At 39.1% G+C, this 15,858-nt stretch overlaps 1 protein-coding gene across 8 annotated transcripts in view; it reads left to right on the top strand.

Annotated features, from left to right (window-relative positions):
• meis2a (Meis homeobox 2a) overlaps window positions 1-15,858 on the top strand; it is a 110,676-nt gene that overhangs the window by 75,889 nt on the left and 18,929 nt on the right. For all 8 annotated transcript variants that reach the window (XM_088314006.1, XM_088314000.1, XM_088313991.1 and 5 more), the window contains exon 9: window positions 2,325-2,401. In XM_088314006.1, coding sequence (XP_088170132.1) covers window positions 2,325-2,401 — 77 coding nt within the window. The remainder of the gene's footprint in view (window positions 1-2,324; window positions 2,402-15,858) is intronic.

The following is a 15,858-nucleotide window of genomic DNA, read 5'->3' as shown; positions in this document are numbered from 1 at the left end:
ATGAGGCAAAGGAAGTTTTTCTTTTTTTTTTATGTTATGTTATTTGATGTTACCTCCACCATTGTGCTTTTTTTTGTGTGTGTTTTTTTTTTTGCTAGCATTTATTAGTTTGCTGGTTTCTGTTGGAATTGTCAGTGAGCTGTGAATGCTCGCGAATGTTGTCGGGGTGGACACTTATTACTTGTCTCAAACTGTTTGGGTCAATGAAAAAAAAAATAAGTTTAATGCAAAAACTACTGAAATGTTGCAAAAAAAAAATGCTTGTTTTTTTTTTTTTTGGCCGTTATTAGGTTCAAGCACAAACTACTAAACTAAATTTCACAAAATTTTGAGGAGGGTCATCATTTGTTTTATTTTTATTTTTTTCTTTATTTTTATTTTTGTTTTGCTACATTTATTGTAACACAAAGGCCATGTAAAAATTTTTATCTTACTTCCGTGATCATCGCCATATTTTTTTTTTTTTTTTGCTAAATCAACAGATTCCCCCCAACAGGCTAAAAAAATACATTGTTGGTGTCGATGCAGATTGAGATTTAATTCCCTTTCCTCCCGTTACCTCGATGTGCATCTATTATTTCAACACAAAAACAATATAAAACTACAATTGAATTCCTTTCGCCGGCGCTCCTGCGTTAATCTGCTTTTTTGTATGGGCGTGCAAGTGAAAGAAGCTGCAGGGTGAGAGGGGAAAATAAGAAGAGTAAGACACGTCGGTGTTTTCTTTGAAGCCCAAGAATGTTAATGGAGCCTGAAACCACCTGAAAATCGAGGAGGATTTAAGTGTCATCTTTTAAAAGGAATTCTTGTGCTCGCTGACTTGCAGGTGTCAACTCTATGACTATTTCGGCGTGTGCGCGTGCGCGTGCCCGTGCGTGCGCGCGCAAACACAGTGTGTCATTTGTGTCGTTTGCGTGCGCCCGCCTCCTAATCTGGCCCTTAAAGACATCTGTCAGTGGCAATCACTGTTGTTTTGTCACGCTTCATAGCCGAGCAGCCCAAGGCCCGCCATGCATACGTCAGCCCACATTGCCTCCATCCGAGACGACACCGACGGCGTCATGGCGGCCCTCGGGTGGAAGCGTCTCGACTGCGGTGTGGGGATGGAATGAAAGCATCCTCACAAGTTTCGATAGAAACGGATTCCTTTTGTGTTTTTTTTTTTTTTTTTATTGTTACCTAGCATGATCGCATAAAAAGATGACTTGTTACTTAGCAAAATCATGCAAAAACAACTCAGGTGAATTTTACGCTAACGTCATTGAATTGTGGTGCTGCTCCAGATTTTTTTCCTCATACCGCTGCCATACTTTTAAGATTTGTTAACAAGCTCACAGAAGACTACAAACTGATTTTCAGAATTTTTTTTAAGAGAAATGTGGTAAGGGGCCATGTAATTATGAAAAAAATATTTTTATTTACTTAATTAATTAGTAATTACTTAACTCATTAGTAATCAAGTGATTACTTACATTTTGGTGCAGATTTATATCGCTGAGACTGTTCAGAGTCGCAGAGAGCCAGGCGTCGAGCTATTCACTCTCCGGCCAGCGAACATCGAGGGGGAAAATGTTGACGAGTGTGCCATTATATTAAAATTATTTTTAAAGGGCAAATTTACTATTAAACTGAGTCCAAAATTTAAAATAATCGGTCTTTAGTTAAGAATATTTAATTCTTCAAATAATTACTTTCACGCTATCTGAAGCAAATGGCACGGCTGAGAAATCATTGTTCATCATGTCATCCACAGTCACACCTTCATGAAATCAAACGCGCACAGATATCATCTTGGCTAACTCATTCATTATACGAGCGGGAAGAAAACTTAAATATAAATCATCGTTTAGAAATCTGAAGCGTGACAAATGAGCACTCTCACTGGCTGTTAGCTAGCAAATCAGTACGGGAGATAAAAGCATTGTGAAATCAAAGCGATTAATAAGAATAAATCAAGTAATTTGTCTTATGTACATGCATGTCGATGCTATACTGTACATTGACGTTGTTTGCGTGAAGGTGTTGGCGGGGTTTGAAAGTTTTGACAAACTTGTTTGGCCAGCTCTGACAGGTTAAGCTAAATTATATCTGCGTGCGCGTTGACGGCGGGTGGACACGTGCGTGCCGCCTATGTCTATACCATGCAGAGGGAGCGGCGGGGTTGGGTGGAGGTCACGAAGAAGGTGCGCTGCAATGCAGCCAACATGGTTAAAAAAATGTCGAAAGCAACTGGCAAACGGCAAGGAATTTAACGCTGTTGCAAGCCTGTCTATATTTATGTGACTAACGAGTGTGTGCGTGTGTGTGTGTGTTGTCTCCCGCAGCACCCGTACCCGTCTGAAGAGCAGAAGAAGCAGCTAGCGCAAGACACGGGACTCACCATTTTACAAGTAAACAACTGGTGAGTTCACATTTTAACCTCCAGCTGCCTCTTGAAGTATGGGTGGGGAAATATACGGCCTCATATACGTATATACGTGGATCTGCAGCTGCTCAAGTTATTACAGATGAACACAGAAAAATGAAAGCTCTGGAAACCTTTTGGCTAGTAATGGCCTAGTTATAATCGCTGGCAATTTAGCGAAGTGAGCTAAGAAGGCTAGCTCTTGGTGGGAGCGGACTAGTTCTATTTGGATGGTTGTAATTGTAATTAGAGAAGATTTTGTTCCTTGATATTCTTGAACATGACATCAGTAATGTGAGTTACTGTCCAAGGGGCTTGAAGCTATAAGCTAACAACGCTAACTGCTTTCAATATTTGCACTGTCTTTTGCGAGTGAGTTGAAAACGAGCCGTCTTCAAGAACACGTTTTATGGCTTACTAACATTGATCTGTATCGTGTGTGGTCAACCACATTATCAGTTTTAGCCTCAAAAAGTCAGTCAAACCTCTCTGAGCCACGGTATGCTTTTTGTTAGCTTGCAAACCAAAATGCTCATTTTATCTTACTTACGTGAGCCATTTTCCTATCCATGGCGTTATCAGTGAAGCTAATCAGGCTAGCTAAATGCTGCGCCAGGCTTTAAGGGGACACTGTTGATGAATAGGAGGTCTTGGCAATATCTGTGGCACGAACAAGCTTTACCAGCTAGGCTAACAAGGCTAGGTAATTGTTCCTGGTTGCAACTTCATATATGTATATATTAGAGCTGTCAAAATTAAAGCGTTAACTCTTGAGATTAGTCTAAATTTTAACAGAGTTAAATATTTTAACTCTGTTAACTCAGTTCGATTTACTTCAAAAATAATGTGCATACTTTGCAAATATTGTCCCATATTCGGTGTACATCTTTAGCACATCATCTCAGAACAAAACACCCTGATCAAGTTACCGCCTGGCCTTGCAAACCAACACTGCTGGAGTGTTGGTGCTTGTGGGCAGTTTTGAGAAATGTTTTGAAGTAAAATGCCTGCAATGATGACTCCATTTTGATCGAGAATTCTAGTGATTAATTACCCAAAAAAGTAATCATATATATATATATATATATATATATATATATATATATATATATATATATATATATATATATATATATCCCACATACAGTACAAATATGCATTTAAGTAGGGCTGAAATGAACCCCAATGGGAAATCGCTTCCCCACCTTTTTCCCAAATACATAATACCAAATCCACACACATACACACACGCACACACTTTGTAATATTATTATGTGTTAGCAAGCAGGATGTTCCGGTTATCGCTTAAGTCAGCGCCTCTTTGTGGCTTGATACACATGTATTGACTGCGATCTATTTAAGGGAGATCCTAAGCTACCCCTGCAGCCCCCACACCCACAAGCACCCCCACCTCCTTTTTGCCCACCCTTGCCATCCAAAAAAGCCATAGCAAGCTCCGCCATGGGTGCCCCCACACAAAAAGCGCCAGCCGCCCCCTCCCCGTTGCACGGCAGCTATACGGTGGGATTAAGGTGGCGGTGGCCAGGCCGGTGAGGCCTTTGTAGACGGCTTAGCACATAACTGGGGGTGGTGGATTAAATAAAATGATCACAGAAGCAAAGAAATGATACAGGAATTACTTATCAAAATACTAGCCCCGGTTTTATCTGCGGCTTAATTTGGTTCCGTACATTCTCAGGGTGATGTTCAGATTAATTGAAGTGACAGGCTCCTTTCAGCGCGCCGGGAAGGTATTTGCACGGATTTCAGGTCTTACACAAACTTAATTATATGGAACCCCATTTTATCATTCTAATTCCGTGTAGCGGGGGGTTCTATTTACAAATGACAAGTCTGCGCCTTTTATTCGCAGCTTTCCTTAATATATTTATCAAAGCGGGTTCATTTACAAAGTGCTCTATCTGCCGGGTACAGGCGGGCCCACATTAACGAAGCTTTTAGGTTTATCAGGCGCGCGGGCCGACACGCCACCTCAGGGTCAATTGATTTTTTTTTTTTTCTTTTTTTTCTTCTCCGATTCATTTTTTTTTTTTTCTCCGGGTCTCATTTTTCTTGGATCACAATGAGAAACATGCCTGCAGAATTAGCCCGGTTTGTCAGCCTTATCTATCACAACCCCCCCTGCAACTCCCCGTTCGTCCCTCACCCTTCTGCTTTATTCCCCCTCCGAGCCGAGCTACTTAAATTGGCCACAGGAACCGCTGTTATCAGACTTTAATGCACCCTACAGTGTGGATAGCATTTCAATTACACCGGTAAGCAAAGATTAGCCGCCTGTTTTCATGGCTCGCGCCAGCCGTCTCCGAAAGCGCCGCGGCGTGCACCTTACCTACGGGAGCAGAAAATTGAGTCGCCTCGCCTGTGTCATGGTGATTAATATAACAGGAACAGGGAAGCAGACAGAGATAGACTTGGAAAGCGCCCGCAATCTCCTTGATGTTTGAATAGTTTTCACTGAATGTTCTGGACTCCTGTTTCCAAGCGCTATTAAGCAGAAAAATGATTAAAAAAAATGATGCTCAAAGGAGTTAATAACTCATTCAATCCACAAGACGTGTATATATACGTTTTCAAAATTGTAGTCCCCGTCTCCCAAAGACGTATTTATACGTCTTTGCCCTTTTTTTTTCTTTTTGCGGCATTGCTCCATGTTTTTATATCTTTAGAACACAATATTCTGTCGGCCTTGCAAAAACAGTCAAAATCCAGAAAAACAACGCTGTGATGGTGGTGTTTCCTCTCGTGAATGTGGATGGAATTAAATGAGAGAATAATTATAAATTTTGCTCAACTTCCGAGAGTGGATGGAAACGCGTCCAAGCCGAGGTTGTTATAGCTAAATTAATTAACTGAAATTATAATTGAAAAAAAAGCATTTTGTAAACAATGTATAATACAAATGAATGTTTTACACACAAAAAAGATAACTAAATGGCTTTATTCATGAGCTTTTGGGTTTAAATTTATTTTTTGTTAAGTTGTACAGCCGTGCGGAAAAAGGGTTTTGAACAGTCATTTGGGAATAAATTTCCTTTTTTTTTCATTTTACAGAATGTTCATTGTGACATTTTTTAATTAATCTTGCACTTGACAAATAATCCATATAAGGGGAAAAAATGAAACTAACACTAATACAAACTAAATAATGATAATAAAAACTAATCTCCATAATCTAAAAAACTAATTAAAACTAACTGACTTTGAAAGAATAAAAAAGTCACACACACAAAAAAGGTGACATAAATGAAAAATCGCAAACTATTAAAACCATTGTCCGTTCAAATCAGAAATCCCCCCATCTTTCTTCTGCGGCTTCCAAAATTCCGATAATTAATGCGAAATTGCTTTCAACACAACTGGCCGTGATGATGAAATTACAGGGCTTTGCTGAATTTATATTTATATTTGCGACATTGCGAAATGAAAAAATGACAAAAAGGTATTCAGAAATCATATTTTGGACTCAGAGGTAGAGTCAACAACAGCAATTTTGGCACTCTCAGGACTGAAAAGAAAACAAAACATCAAAGATTCTCATAAAGATGATTTTGTGGTATCGCCAACTACTGGCCTGGCATGCATACTACAACATCATATTTTGGAATTTTCAAGTGATCGACAACAAATCATGTTTTATTTTCCCTCCTCTGGTTTATCTTTCCACGGGACATGACACACCGCTGCCGTCCGAAATTCCTGTTAAAAATAAAAGCTCTTCAAATTCCTGGCTGGACCTTGGCATTGTTCTGTTTGCCTTTGATGCGTGGCCGCTGCGAACATGACGGGCCAAAGACAGATAGAGACGCAGCCGGGGAGACAGAGCAACGGCGTGGTGGTGGTTAGGAGAAGACGAGGGGGTGGGGGGGGCGATATGGCCGCCGTCTTGGGTTTCCAGCGCTCTCCCCCCCATGGGGCAAAGGATGTGCTGAATCAGGGCTTTGTACTCGGCCACAATTGCGGTCGGGCGACGGCACAAGGCTGCCCTGTGTTGCACTTGGTCCCCTCCTACCCCATCAAACCGTCCTCCCCTTTTTGTACCTGCTGCTCACCTGCACCCACCCAAAACAACCGCTTTAAAACCTTGAGTTTAGTCCCACTCGTATAGTCGCTATCTCCCGTTTGCGTCACTAGCTAACAGCCTCACCTGAATGCATTAGCCGGCCGGCCACTGTTAATAACGAACACAGGAAGAGGTTAAAGTCCACTATTCTGCCGCTACTTGATTATGCTTTTAATGGTCGCCAATGTATGCATACTGTGTGGACATGTTATTTCTAATGTGTCTCTGTGACCTCTCCTGCTATTTACAGAGGTATCGTGAGTGCATAGTCACCCTTAGTTACCTCCGCCGAGGAAATTGTTTTTGGTACTTGCGGTTTCCCGTGTAGGTTTTTGAAAAGGACATTTTTATTTTTTCGTATTTATATGCTTATTATTTATGCATTCATTGCCCTTCATTTGAGTTAGCATGATTAGTCCAAAAACCTATTGTGGCTGGGTTTATATGTGGTGCGGTTCTACAATAGAATTAAGGATATTTTTCACTTTTCTAAGCGTATAAGTAAAAGTACGGAAATGAAAATAAAAAGTGAATTTCCGTTGTGGATTAGTTAAAAAGATTACAAAAAAATATATATTTTACTGTAAAATTCTGCAGGGTGCAGCGCTAAATTTCGGAGCAAATCCAGGATTTATTTTCAGGGGTTAGCTTGCATGCTCAATAAAACTATTTTCCACAAATTTTATGTGGAGGGCGGCGCTTGGATTTGAAAAAAATATTTTTTTTTTTGCACATTTTAGCTGTAATATTTGATAGAAAATGAAAATAGCTGTTTTATTAGTTTAGTGTAGTTAAATGAACATTTTATAGACACAAGGGCGTGGCGTGGCTCCCAATTTTTTTCTTCCACACTATAATATAATAAATTGCAATGCCTCTTAAGCGCGTAAGGAAAAATTTTATTTTTCTAAACCGGACGATTTGATGAAATTGAACCCTTTAGTGTTGGAAAGATTTATCGTGTGATGCATTATCGGGCCTTGGCAGAGGCGAAAACTTGGTGACGCTTCTAGCTAGCATCTCTCGCGGCGTCATTTGAAGCTAAATGGACCCTGACCGGATCGTCGGCATAGGACCCAGCACGACATCCCGCCTTTATTTACCAGCGCGCCGAGGCAGCCGTGGCATAAACACACATGAGATGACGAATGACAGCGAGAGAAAGGCGGCGAAAAGAAAAGCAGGAAATCGTCCGCTCATTATTCCCTCGTCTTCGCAGGCAGCCAGAAAGAGAGAATATGTCACTTCTTGGCATATATGATGACGGACTGCTGTGCCAATGGAGCACTAATAACAATAAAGAGGGCACTAAGCCACACTCTATTTTTACTCCTCTGGCTCGTCTCTACAGCCCAGGGGGGAATACTCACACACACGCGCTTGCATACACACGACCGAGAGCGAAAAAGAGAGAGAGAGAGGCTCTAATTAGCGGCAGAAAGGAATACAATGAGTGAGTTATTAAGACACAGGGGCGGCTCTCGGCCAACCTTTGCCCCGTGTCAGAGCACAGGTCACATGATAAGGGAAGGATATCCGCCAGACAACGGCGCCAGACGGCCTGTGCCCACTGGCGACGCAAATTAGCTGCAATATCTGGGGCCGTTCGCTCCACGGAGGGCATAGTACGCTGATTATTAGTATTATTATTATTGTTATGAAAGGTTCAATCAGCTGGCGGTATGCGCGGCATGAGCCAACGGCTGCGGACTATTTACAGGGGCGTCCCGGGCAGGTGCAAAAGTGATTTTTGATTTTAGGATTTTTTCAAAACAATGCATTTTATAGCAGAAACCTTTTGGTTAAGAATAATTTTGGATATTTTTCAATGTTATTTTTAGGAATGAATCCTTATAATGAAAATAAACTGCAACATGAATTAGGATTTTCTATCATATAAAGTATGTTGTAAAATGTTTTTGTATGTAGAAATAATATTTTTTTACAGTAAAAAAAATCATTTTCTTAATTGGTATTAAAAATCAATTTTTTTTTAATTTAATGAGTTTATTGTATTAAAATAAAAATGACATTTTGTAATTATTGAACTGTTAAAAATTGAAAAAATGTTGAATTAATTATAGAATATTTTTTTTATGTAGATTAATAAATGGTAGAAAAATATCAGCGTGAAAAATAACATTTTAAAAATAAAATCAATTCATTAGTGAATGCTATGAGATGTACGAGTCTAAAAAAATCATCATATTAAAATTATTTTATTTAATAACTTGAAAACACAATTTCGGTCACACAATTTCCATGTGTAAAAATAAATAGGTACACAATGTGTTATTTCATTTTGCCTATTTGGCACCTACAAACTTCACCTATTCGCAGATTTTATTTGATTTTTTTCAATATTTTTTAATATATTATTTTTGTTTGCTTGTTTTGGTTTTGTTGATTATTTTTTTAAAGCTGTGTTTTTGGGGAGGGGGGTTAAAAAAAATAAATCCAATGGTTTTCAATGGACGTCGCCACAAATTGCGAGGTTCCATTCAACATCATTAGCCTAATTAGCATTACTGCCCAAGTCGTTTCGGAAGTTTACAACAAATGGATGAAACATGAAGAGTGTTGTTGCCACAATTCTGAAAACAATGATTTGGGTGACTGAGAATCTACGCAGACACACACACAAAAAAAAAAAAAAAATTTTTTTTTTAAATCGTCATCCTGACTCCCAAAATTTTATGCTAATAGGCTAACAATAAGTCGAATCATTATGACGCCTGGTCCAAGAATCCAGCGTACTTGTTTCTGTTTGTAGCTCAGCTACACTCAGGCCGAACTTGAAGTTCAACATTCTATTCCATCGGTGCGCGTATTTGTTTGCTGTGTGTTCGTCCAAGAAAAAGTCCCAAAGCCAACAACGCGTTCCTCTCACTTTGCAGAGCATTTTCCAACCTCTGATCTCCGGCCAGGAATAAACGTAGGACCACTGACTTTTATGTTCGTTTTTTTTTGTTTTTTTTTAATGATCCTTTCACTTTTGGCGGCCAACAAGAAGAAGTCATATTTTCCAAATGTATCGTAAAATGACCAAGAGCCGCTAATTCTTCCCTAAATTCTTTGACGCCCTCTCGTGCGTTCCTCGACATCCTACTTTCACCATCCGTCTTCACTTTGACCCAGATGGAAATGAATGTCAGCGCTTTTTTGGGGGGCTGCAACCTGGGACTTCTGTCGGTGGCCATTTTGCAACCCTGGCTTTCTAAATATAGCGCCGTAGCATGTGCGATTGGCGTCGAGTGAGCGAGCGAGCGAGCAAACGAGAGGCGGAGGGTCGCCGGAGTCTGCGGCGATGCCAACACGGGCATCATGAGCCCTCTCATTTAGGGAGCGCTAATTGGCAGTTAATTAGCCGAATTGATTCTGTTGTCAGATCCCAAGTGTTAGCACCCCCCCCCCCCCTCAAACCACCTACCCGCTAAATTCATTTGATCTGGCTGTTTTCTCCATGCGCAAATAATAATCGCGTCTGGAGGGCGGCAGCAAAACGCTCATTTCCACTATTGGCAGATTGCGACGTGAGCAAACATTTTTTGGGGGGGATTTAGTTGAGCAGTTGTCGCTGTTCTGATTTCAGTTGGCAGCAATTAAACAGCTGATGCTAATGCGCACTACTGTGTTGATGGCTGCTTTTTGCCAAGCATACGTGCAGTGTGATTAATGGTACACAGTGCCACTTGATCAGACACTCGGCTCGCAATGCGGCGTGGTTGCACAACAGCTGTGTGAGTCGACAATCATAACGAATTTTGCGGGATTTCATACAGAATACGGGAATCTGCCTTATGTGGAGGATTTTATTAAATTGGACGTTTGTTATCAGGGTGACAAGATTTGGATCTGTTTTGGTTTGTAACTTTTATCTCACACACATTTTTAATTGGCAGTTCTATTATTCTCTGTAACAAGGATGTAAATTGAGCAATTAAATTTAGATTTAATTGTACATTTTAATACCATATATATATATATATATATATATATATATGAAGAGAGAGAGAGAGAGAAAATATAAAATATATTTTTAAAAATATATATGTAAAATATATTTGTATATAAATACATATATATATATATATATATATATTTTATTATTATTATTATTATTATTAATTTTTTTTATCCCGATTTAGTGACAAAAAATTGGGCATTTGAAATATTTGATTTCAGTGAGGTTAGGCAAATAGCTTAATTTTGAGCAAAAAATAAATAAATTGGTGTGGTTTAACCAAAGTTCAAATTCACAAATTTTGAGTCGCATCCAGAGGCATGCAAAAGGGGGTGCCAGCTCCCCAGAATGCAAGGGGTGTTTATTTGAATTTCAGTTGCATTGCTCACCAAATCAAGGAAAATACCGCCATCAAAAATAATATGAGACTGCAATTTTAGTAATGCTACTTACTATGTAAAAAAAAATTTTAAAAAAACTGAAAAATGCACAAAACTAAACCGAGCAAATTGTTTGCTTGCTTCAAGCTGATTTTTATGTCACACATTTAAAATACGGGCTGTATATGTAAATGAAAAAAAAAGACAGTAGACTGTTTTATTCAGTCTCCAGGGCAATTATAGTACAGAAAAATGGAATGATCCATACATTAACATATACATTAAATATTGTTTTTAAAAAAATAAAATGGAGCGATGGCCCGGAAAATGGAAAAAGAAGAATGCATGTTAATTACCACCGTTTGACACAAATCGAAAATAATTGCAAAATATTGCATTTTTAGACCGTTAACATGTTTATGGACAACACTGTGCGTAAAATAATGTAGAGTTTGCAACTAAACTCGATCAGGAATACTGTACATTATCCTTTCGGCCTGTGTGAGGTTGTGGAGTTGCTGCAGCTGAAAGCGGCGTTGCATGCAAAGCGTTCGAAAGAGATGGGAGGAGGGCTGAGGGGGTGGAGGGCGGTTGGGGATGTCTTTGTACTTCTCAGCACCTTTTGGCTCTTTTATACCTCAACAGCTTGGTTTTATTGGCGGGGTCGTTTAATAACAAGAACTGGCGCGTTTGAAATAAAGTCGAGCCGCGTTTTGTGCGTGGGCGAGACTCCCTTTTCTTTTCTTTTTTTTTTTTTTTTGTTTAATTCTTAGACGGGTAATTTCTGTAGCGGTGGGGATGAGAGGTCGACAAGTGTGGGAGATGGAAAACTAGGTTAATTTATTTCATTTGCAGAAAGAGAGAGGTGTTAAAACGCGGTGGAAAAAAAAGCGATTGTGGGTAAGGAAGAAGAATTCATTGATATCGCAAAGACTGCAATTTTGATTAAAAAAATATGCTTTTTTTTCTAGTTGATTGGCAGGAAAAAAAAAAAAAAATATATATATATATATATATATATATATATATATTAGGGCTGTCAACATTAATACGTTAACTCAAGATTAATTTTAAAAAAATTAACGCAATTAAATATTTTAACTCAGTTAACTCAGTTTTATTTTTTTCAAACATTAATTTGCATAACTTGGAAAGCCAAATTCCAAATTAGCTTGCTTAAGTTACCACTGGGCCTTACAAACCAACACTGATGGAGTGTGGTGCTTACAACTAAATGTACTATATAAGTTTTGAGAATCCTGTAAAGATGACTCCGTTTAAATCGCAATGAAGGATCACACACTTCATATTCCGTGATTTTTTTTAAAATTAATTACAATATATTATTCAGGTAAATACCTGTTAAAAGCCTCACAAAAAATAGTCGTAGAAAAAATTGCGATTAATCGCAATTAATTACAGATTTGTTTGCGATTAATTAGTTAAAGTACGAGACATATTTTCCAAATAGATCCCCACGATCCAGAAATGAGGGCCCACCTTCGAGTGTTGTCGAGAACTCTTAAAAGACGTGTTTAGTTGTGTATATTTTTTTTTTAAATTGTTCTGTTCTAATAGTAAGGGAATGAAAGTGTAGGATGATGATTTGATTAGATTTTTTTTTTCCTTTCATGAACGCAACTTATTTTAACGCACGCGCGCAGGCGTCGTAATCCTGCCAAAATCCTCCCTGTGCCCCGAGGCCATCAGTGAGCAGAATAGCAATTTTATGACTTTGTCATTAAACCAATTTCACAGCCGTATTGTTTGTTAATGAGGCCGCCGCAAACGAGGCGAGATGTCACTCAATGGCGGCCACGCCTCTGCCTCAACCGGCGCTGTCGTCTTCTTCTTCTTCTTCTTTTTCTTTTTCTTCGACGTCTTCTTTTGTTGCTGCAAGTCCTCCTCATACCCCCGACTCATAAAATGGCAAACCGCTAAAAGATCAAATTCAAAGTCTATACAGTCGAGTGTGGTGTTTATGAGCTTCCATTTGCCTTCGGATCTCATTGGGACAAATCGGGGGGGGGGGCGTCAAACGAGCTGGAGAGGACGTTTACAATGGCGTCTTCAAACCTTTTCCGCTTCAAATGTCGTCAACAATGCAAACCGGTCTCAAAATGATTGTGGGTATTTGTCCACTCACCTATTTGCTGTCATGTTTGCTGCTCTTTACAATTACGTACATTTTTGGAAGTATTTTTTATGGATTTTGATTTTTTTTTAAATAGTTTTAATATCAATTAATTTATTATTGACTCTTTTTTTTTTTTACGTGTTGATCACGAGTAAAACACGAAAATGCATTTTTGAAAAAACTAAAACAAATCAAATCTAACAAACCCGCTCTGAAAACCAATTAAAACTAAATTTAAAGAGAACAAAACTCAAAACGAAATTTGAACTAACAATATCTAAAATTCCCAAACTATACTAACCCTGCTGACCACTGGTCACGATGGTCTTACTTGGTAAAAAAAAAAAAAGTTTTAGAACACTGGAATAAACCAAAAACAAACTAACACTGGAATAGACAACACAAGTGGAATGTGGGAAAAAAAAACAAAAAAACAAAAAAAACAAATGCAATGTGTGAATGTTTCCTTACTAAGTGACATCGCCAACTACTGGCCTGGCATGCAAATGACACCTTTGTGTCAATTTTGGACACTTTTTTTTTTTTTTTTGCTGTGTGTATGTGCACCTCATGACTGACTGGACATTTTCTTGTGAGGATTAGACAACCTGAGTAGATTTGGAATAATTAGTTTTATCTGTTGAGGGAGACAGCCATGGGAGTTGCGTGTCAGACCACTGGGAAACACTTTTGCCGTGCGTGTGTGCGTGCGCGTGTGTGCGTGCGCGTGTGTGCGCATGTGAATGTGTGCGTGGAAGGTTGAGGGTGTGGGGGACTGAAAGGGATAAAGGTGACCAGGTGTAACAGAATGGCCTTGAGGGTGTGTGCGTGTGTCATATGTGTGTGAGCGGGTGTGTGTGTGTTTGTGTGTGTGGACAGGATCTTGCCGCTCAGGCTTAGCTCTTTAAACTCTGTGAACCTCAAGCAGGTATGTTCTCTTTGTTGAGGCATGCTCCTTGTTTTTACCTTCACCTCGCTGCTTCACACTTTGCATTCCATCCCAAAGCCCCCTTCTGTCCTTTTTAAAAAAAACAAAAAAAAAAACAAGTAAGACTGATGCGTCAAATGCAAGTGTAAAAAGAAGGTCATCAGTGAAAAACAAAATAAGAACGAGTCAGTCTTTACTTTAAGGATGAGTGAGTAACTTGATAAAAGAGATCGGCATACGTGTTTGTATACATTTACTTTGTAATTCAAGTGTAATAAGAAGCTGTCCATTATAAAAAAAAAAAAATTAAATAAAAAATCCACCTCTATTTAGACGTTGTATGTCGAAAGTCCCAATATTTGGAAAGCAAACCAAAAAAGGTTTATTCCGGAGAAAAATACAACAAGAAATAATAATAACAAATTACGGAAGGAACGAGTCAAAACTCTGCTAAAATAAAAATCTTAATTTGTGAGCGCAACACTATTTGTAATTTTCCAAGTTAATATTTTTTTATTTTTTTTTTACCGGAAATTAAATCAATATTATGAAAAGAAAGAGAAAAGAAATATTCTGAGGGAGGAAAAAAGTTCAAATTTTACACGAAAAGCAGATATGGAGCGAGAAACAAAAAGTTGGAATGTCACAACAGAAAAAAGTTTGCGCTTCAAGAATAAAAAGAGCAACCACCTTGACTGCTTTAAACAGAGAAATTATTTATTTATTTATTTATTTCAGCCATTTTCGCTTTTTGTCACTGGTTTGGTCACATGTCCCATTACTTTTGTCGACGTCAACTTGCCATCCAAGTGTAAAGAAAAGTGAACCTCTGTAAAAAGTATAAACGGCAACACGCTTTGCTTTTGTGTTGATGACATACCGTAAAGCGGTTATGTCAGCAAAAAAAAAAAAAAATTAAAAATTAAAAAATTGTCACTTCCTGTCCTTGGAACAGACCACGTGTCCCAATACTTTTGTCCACTCCCACTAACTGGGTCATTCATATTTGACTTGACTTTTGTATCGTGACACTTGAGCGTAGTTTTTTTTTTTTTTTTTTTGGGCGCGTGATGCAGATATTTGTTTGGCTTTTATTATTGCGAGTGTCACATCAGAAAGGGAGGACCACAGGGGGAACTTGTGTGGTTCTGATGTGTGAGGTTTTGCTCTGGGGGTCCGCCACGCGCATCAGAGTCCCTGTGGCCAGCAGTCGCAGCGCCACAAACAGCCGCTATTTATAACTCCCCCTCTGCTTGCCTTCACAGCCGTGCTTGTGTGCGCGCTCCTGAATATATGTCAAAGCAATTATGTGCAATTGAAGCTGCCATTAATTTTTCAAAAGCGGGGGAACACGACGGGGGCCGCACTACTACACGGCATCATGGAAACTTCCAGGGTGGAAAAAAAAAACCACGTTCACACGCCACTGACACAATTATGAAGAAATAGGTGAGGGGGGGGGGGGGGGGGGCTTGTTCTGGGGGGGGGGCGATACTGTACTCTCTTATGTTATTGATGTCCCCGTACATGCCGCTCGGTCTAAAAGTTTGCATTACTCCCACTTAAAATGATTCATCCATAGTCCAAAATATTCCAAGAGAAAAAAGTTTCAATGTGTTGAAAATTTGATTTAATTTCTTGCATAATTTAATTGTCAAATTAAATGTGGAAAATGGTTGAACTTGATCATAAAAAAAGATCCGAATTATAAAACCTCATCCGCCCAAGTTATATTGCAGTCTATTAAAAAGGAAGACGAGCGGCGTCTGATCCCGATCAAAAAAGGATCTCGATCGTCCTTATTTCCCCGTCGCGTCTGCGCGGGACTCAATTTGGTTGGAAACATCGCGCCTCTATCATGTCATTATCGGCTCCCTTTTGCTAATCCACAAAGCCGCCCTGTTTGATATGTGACAAAAAAAAAAATAGGGGGGGGTGGGGGTGTCGGGTCACAGAGTCGCACA

This window comes from Idiotropiscis lumnitzeri, chromosome 1, assembly GCF_059441095.1.
Source record: "Idiotropiscis lumnitzeri isolate Australia: NSW breed Sydney's pygmy pipehorse chromosome 1, RoL_Ilum_1.0, whole genome shotgun sequence".
NCBI lineage: Eukaryota > Metazoa > Chordata > Actinopteri > Syngnathiformes > Syngnathidae > Idiotropiscis > Idiotropiscis lumnitzeri.
Note: the sequence above shows the minus strand (reverse complement) of the source record. Positions and strands in the feature narration are given on the sequence as shown.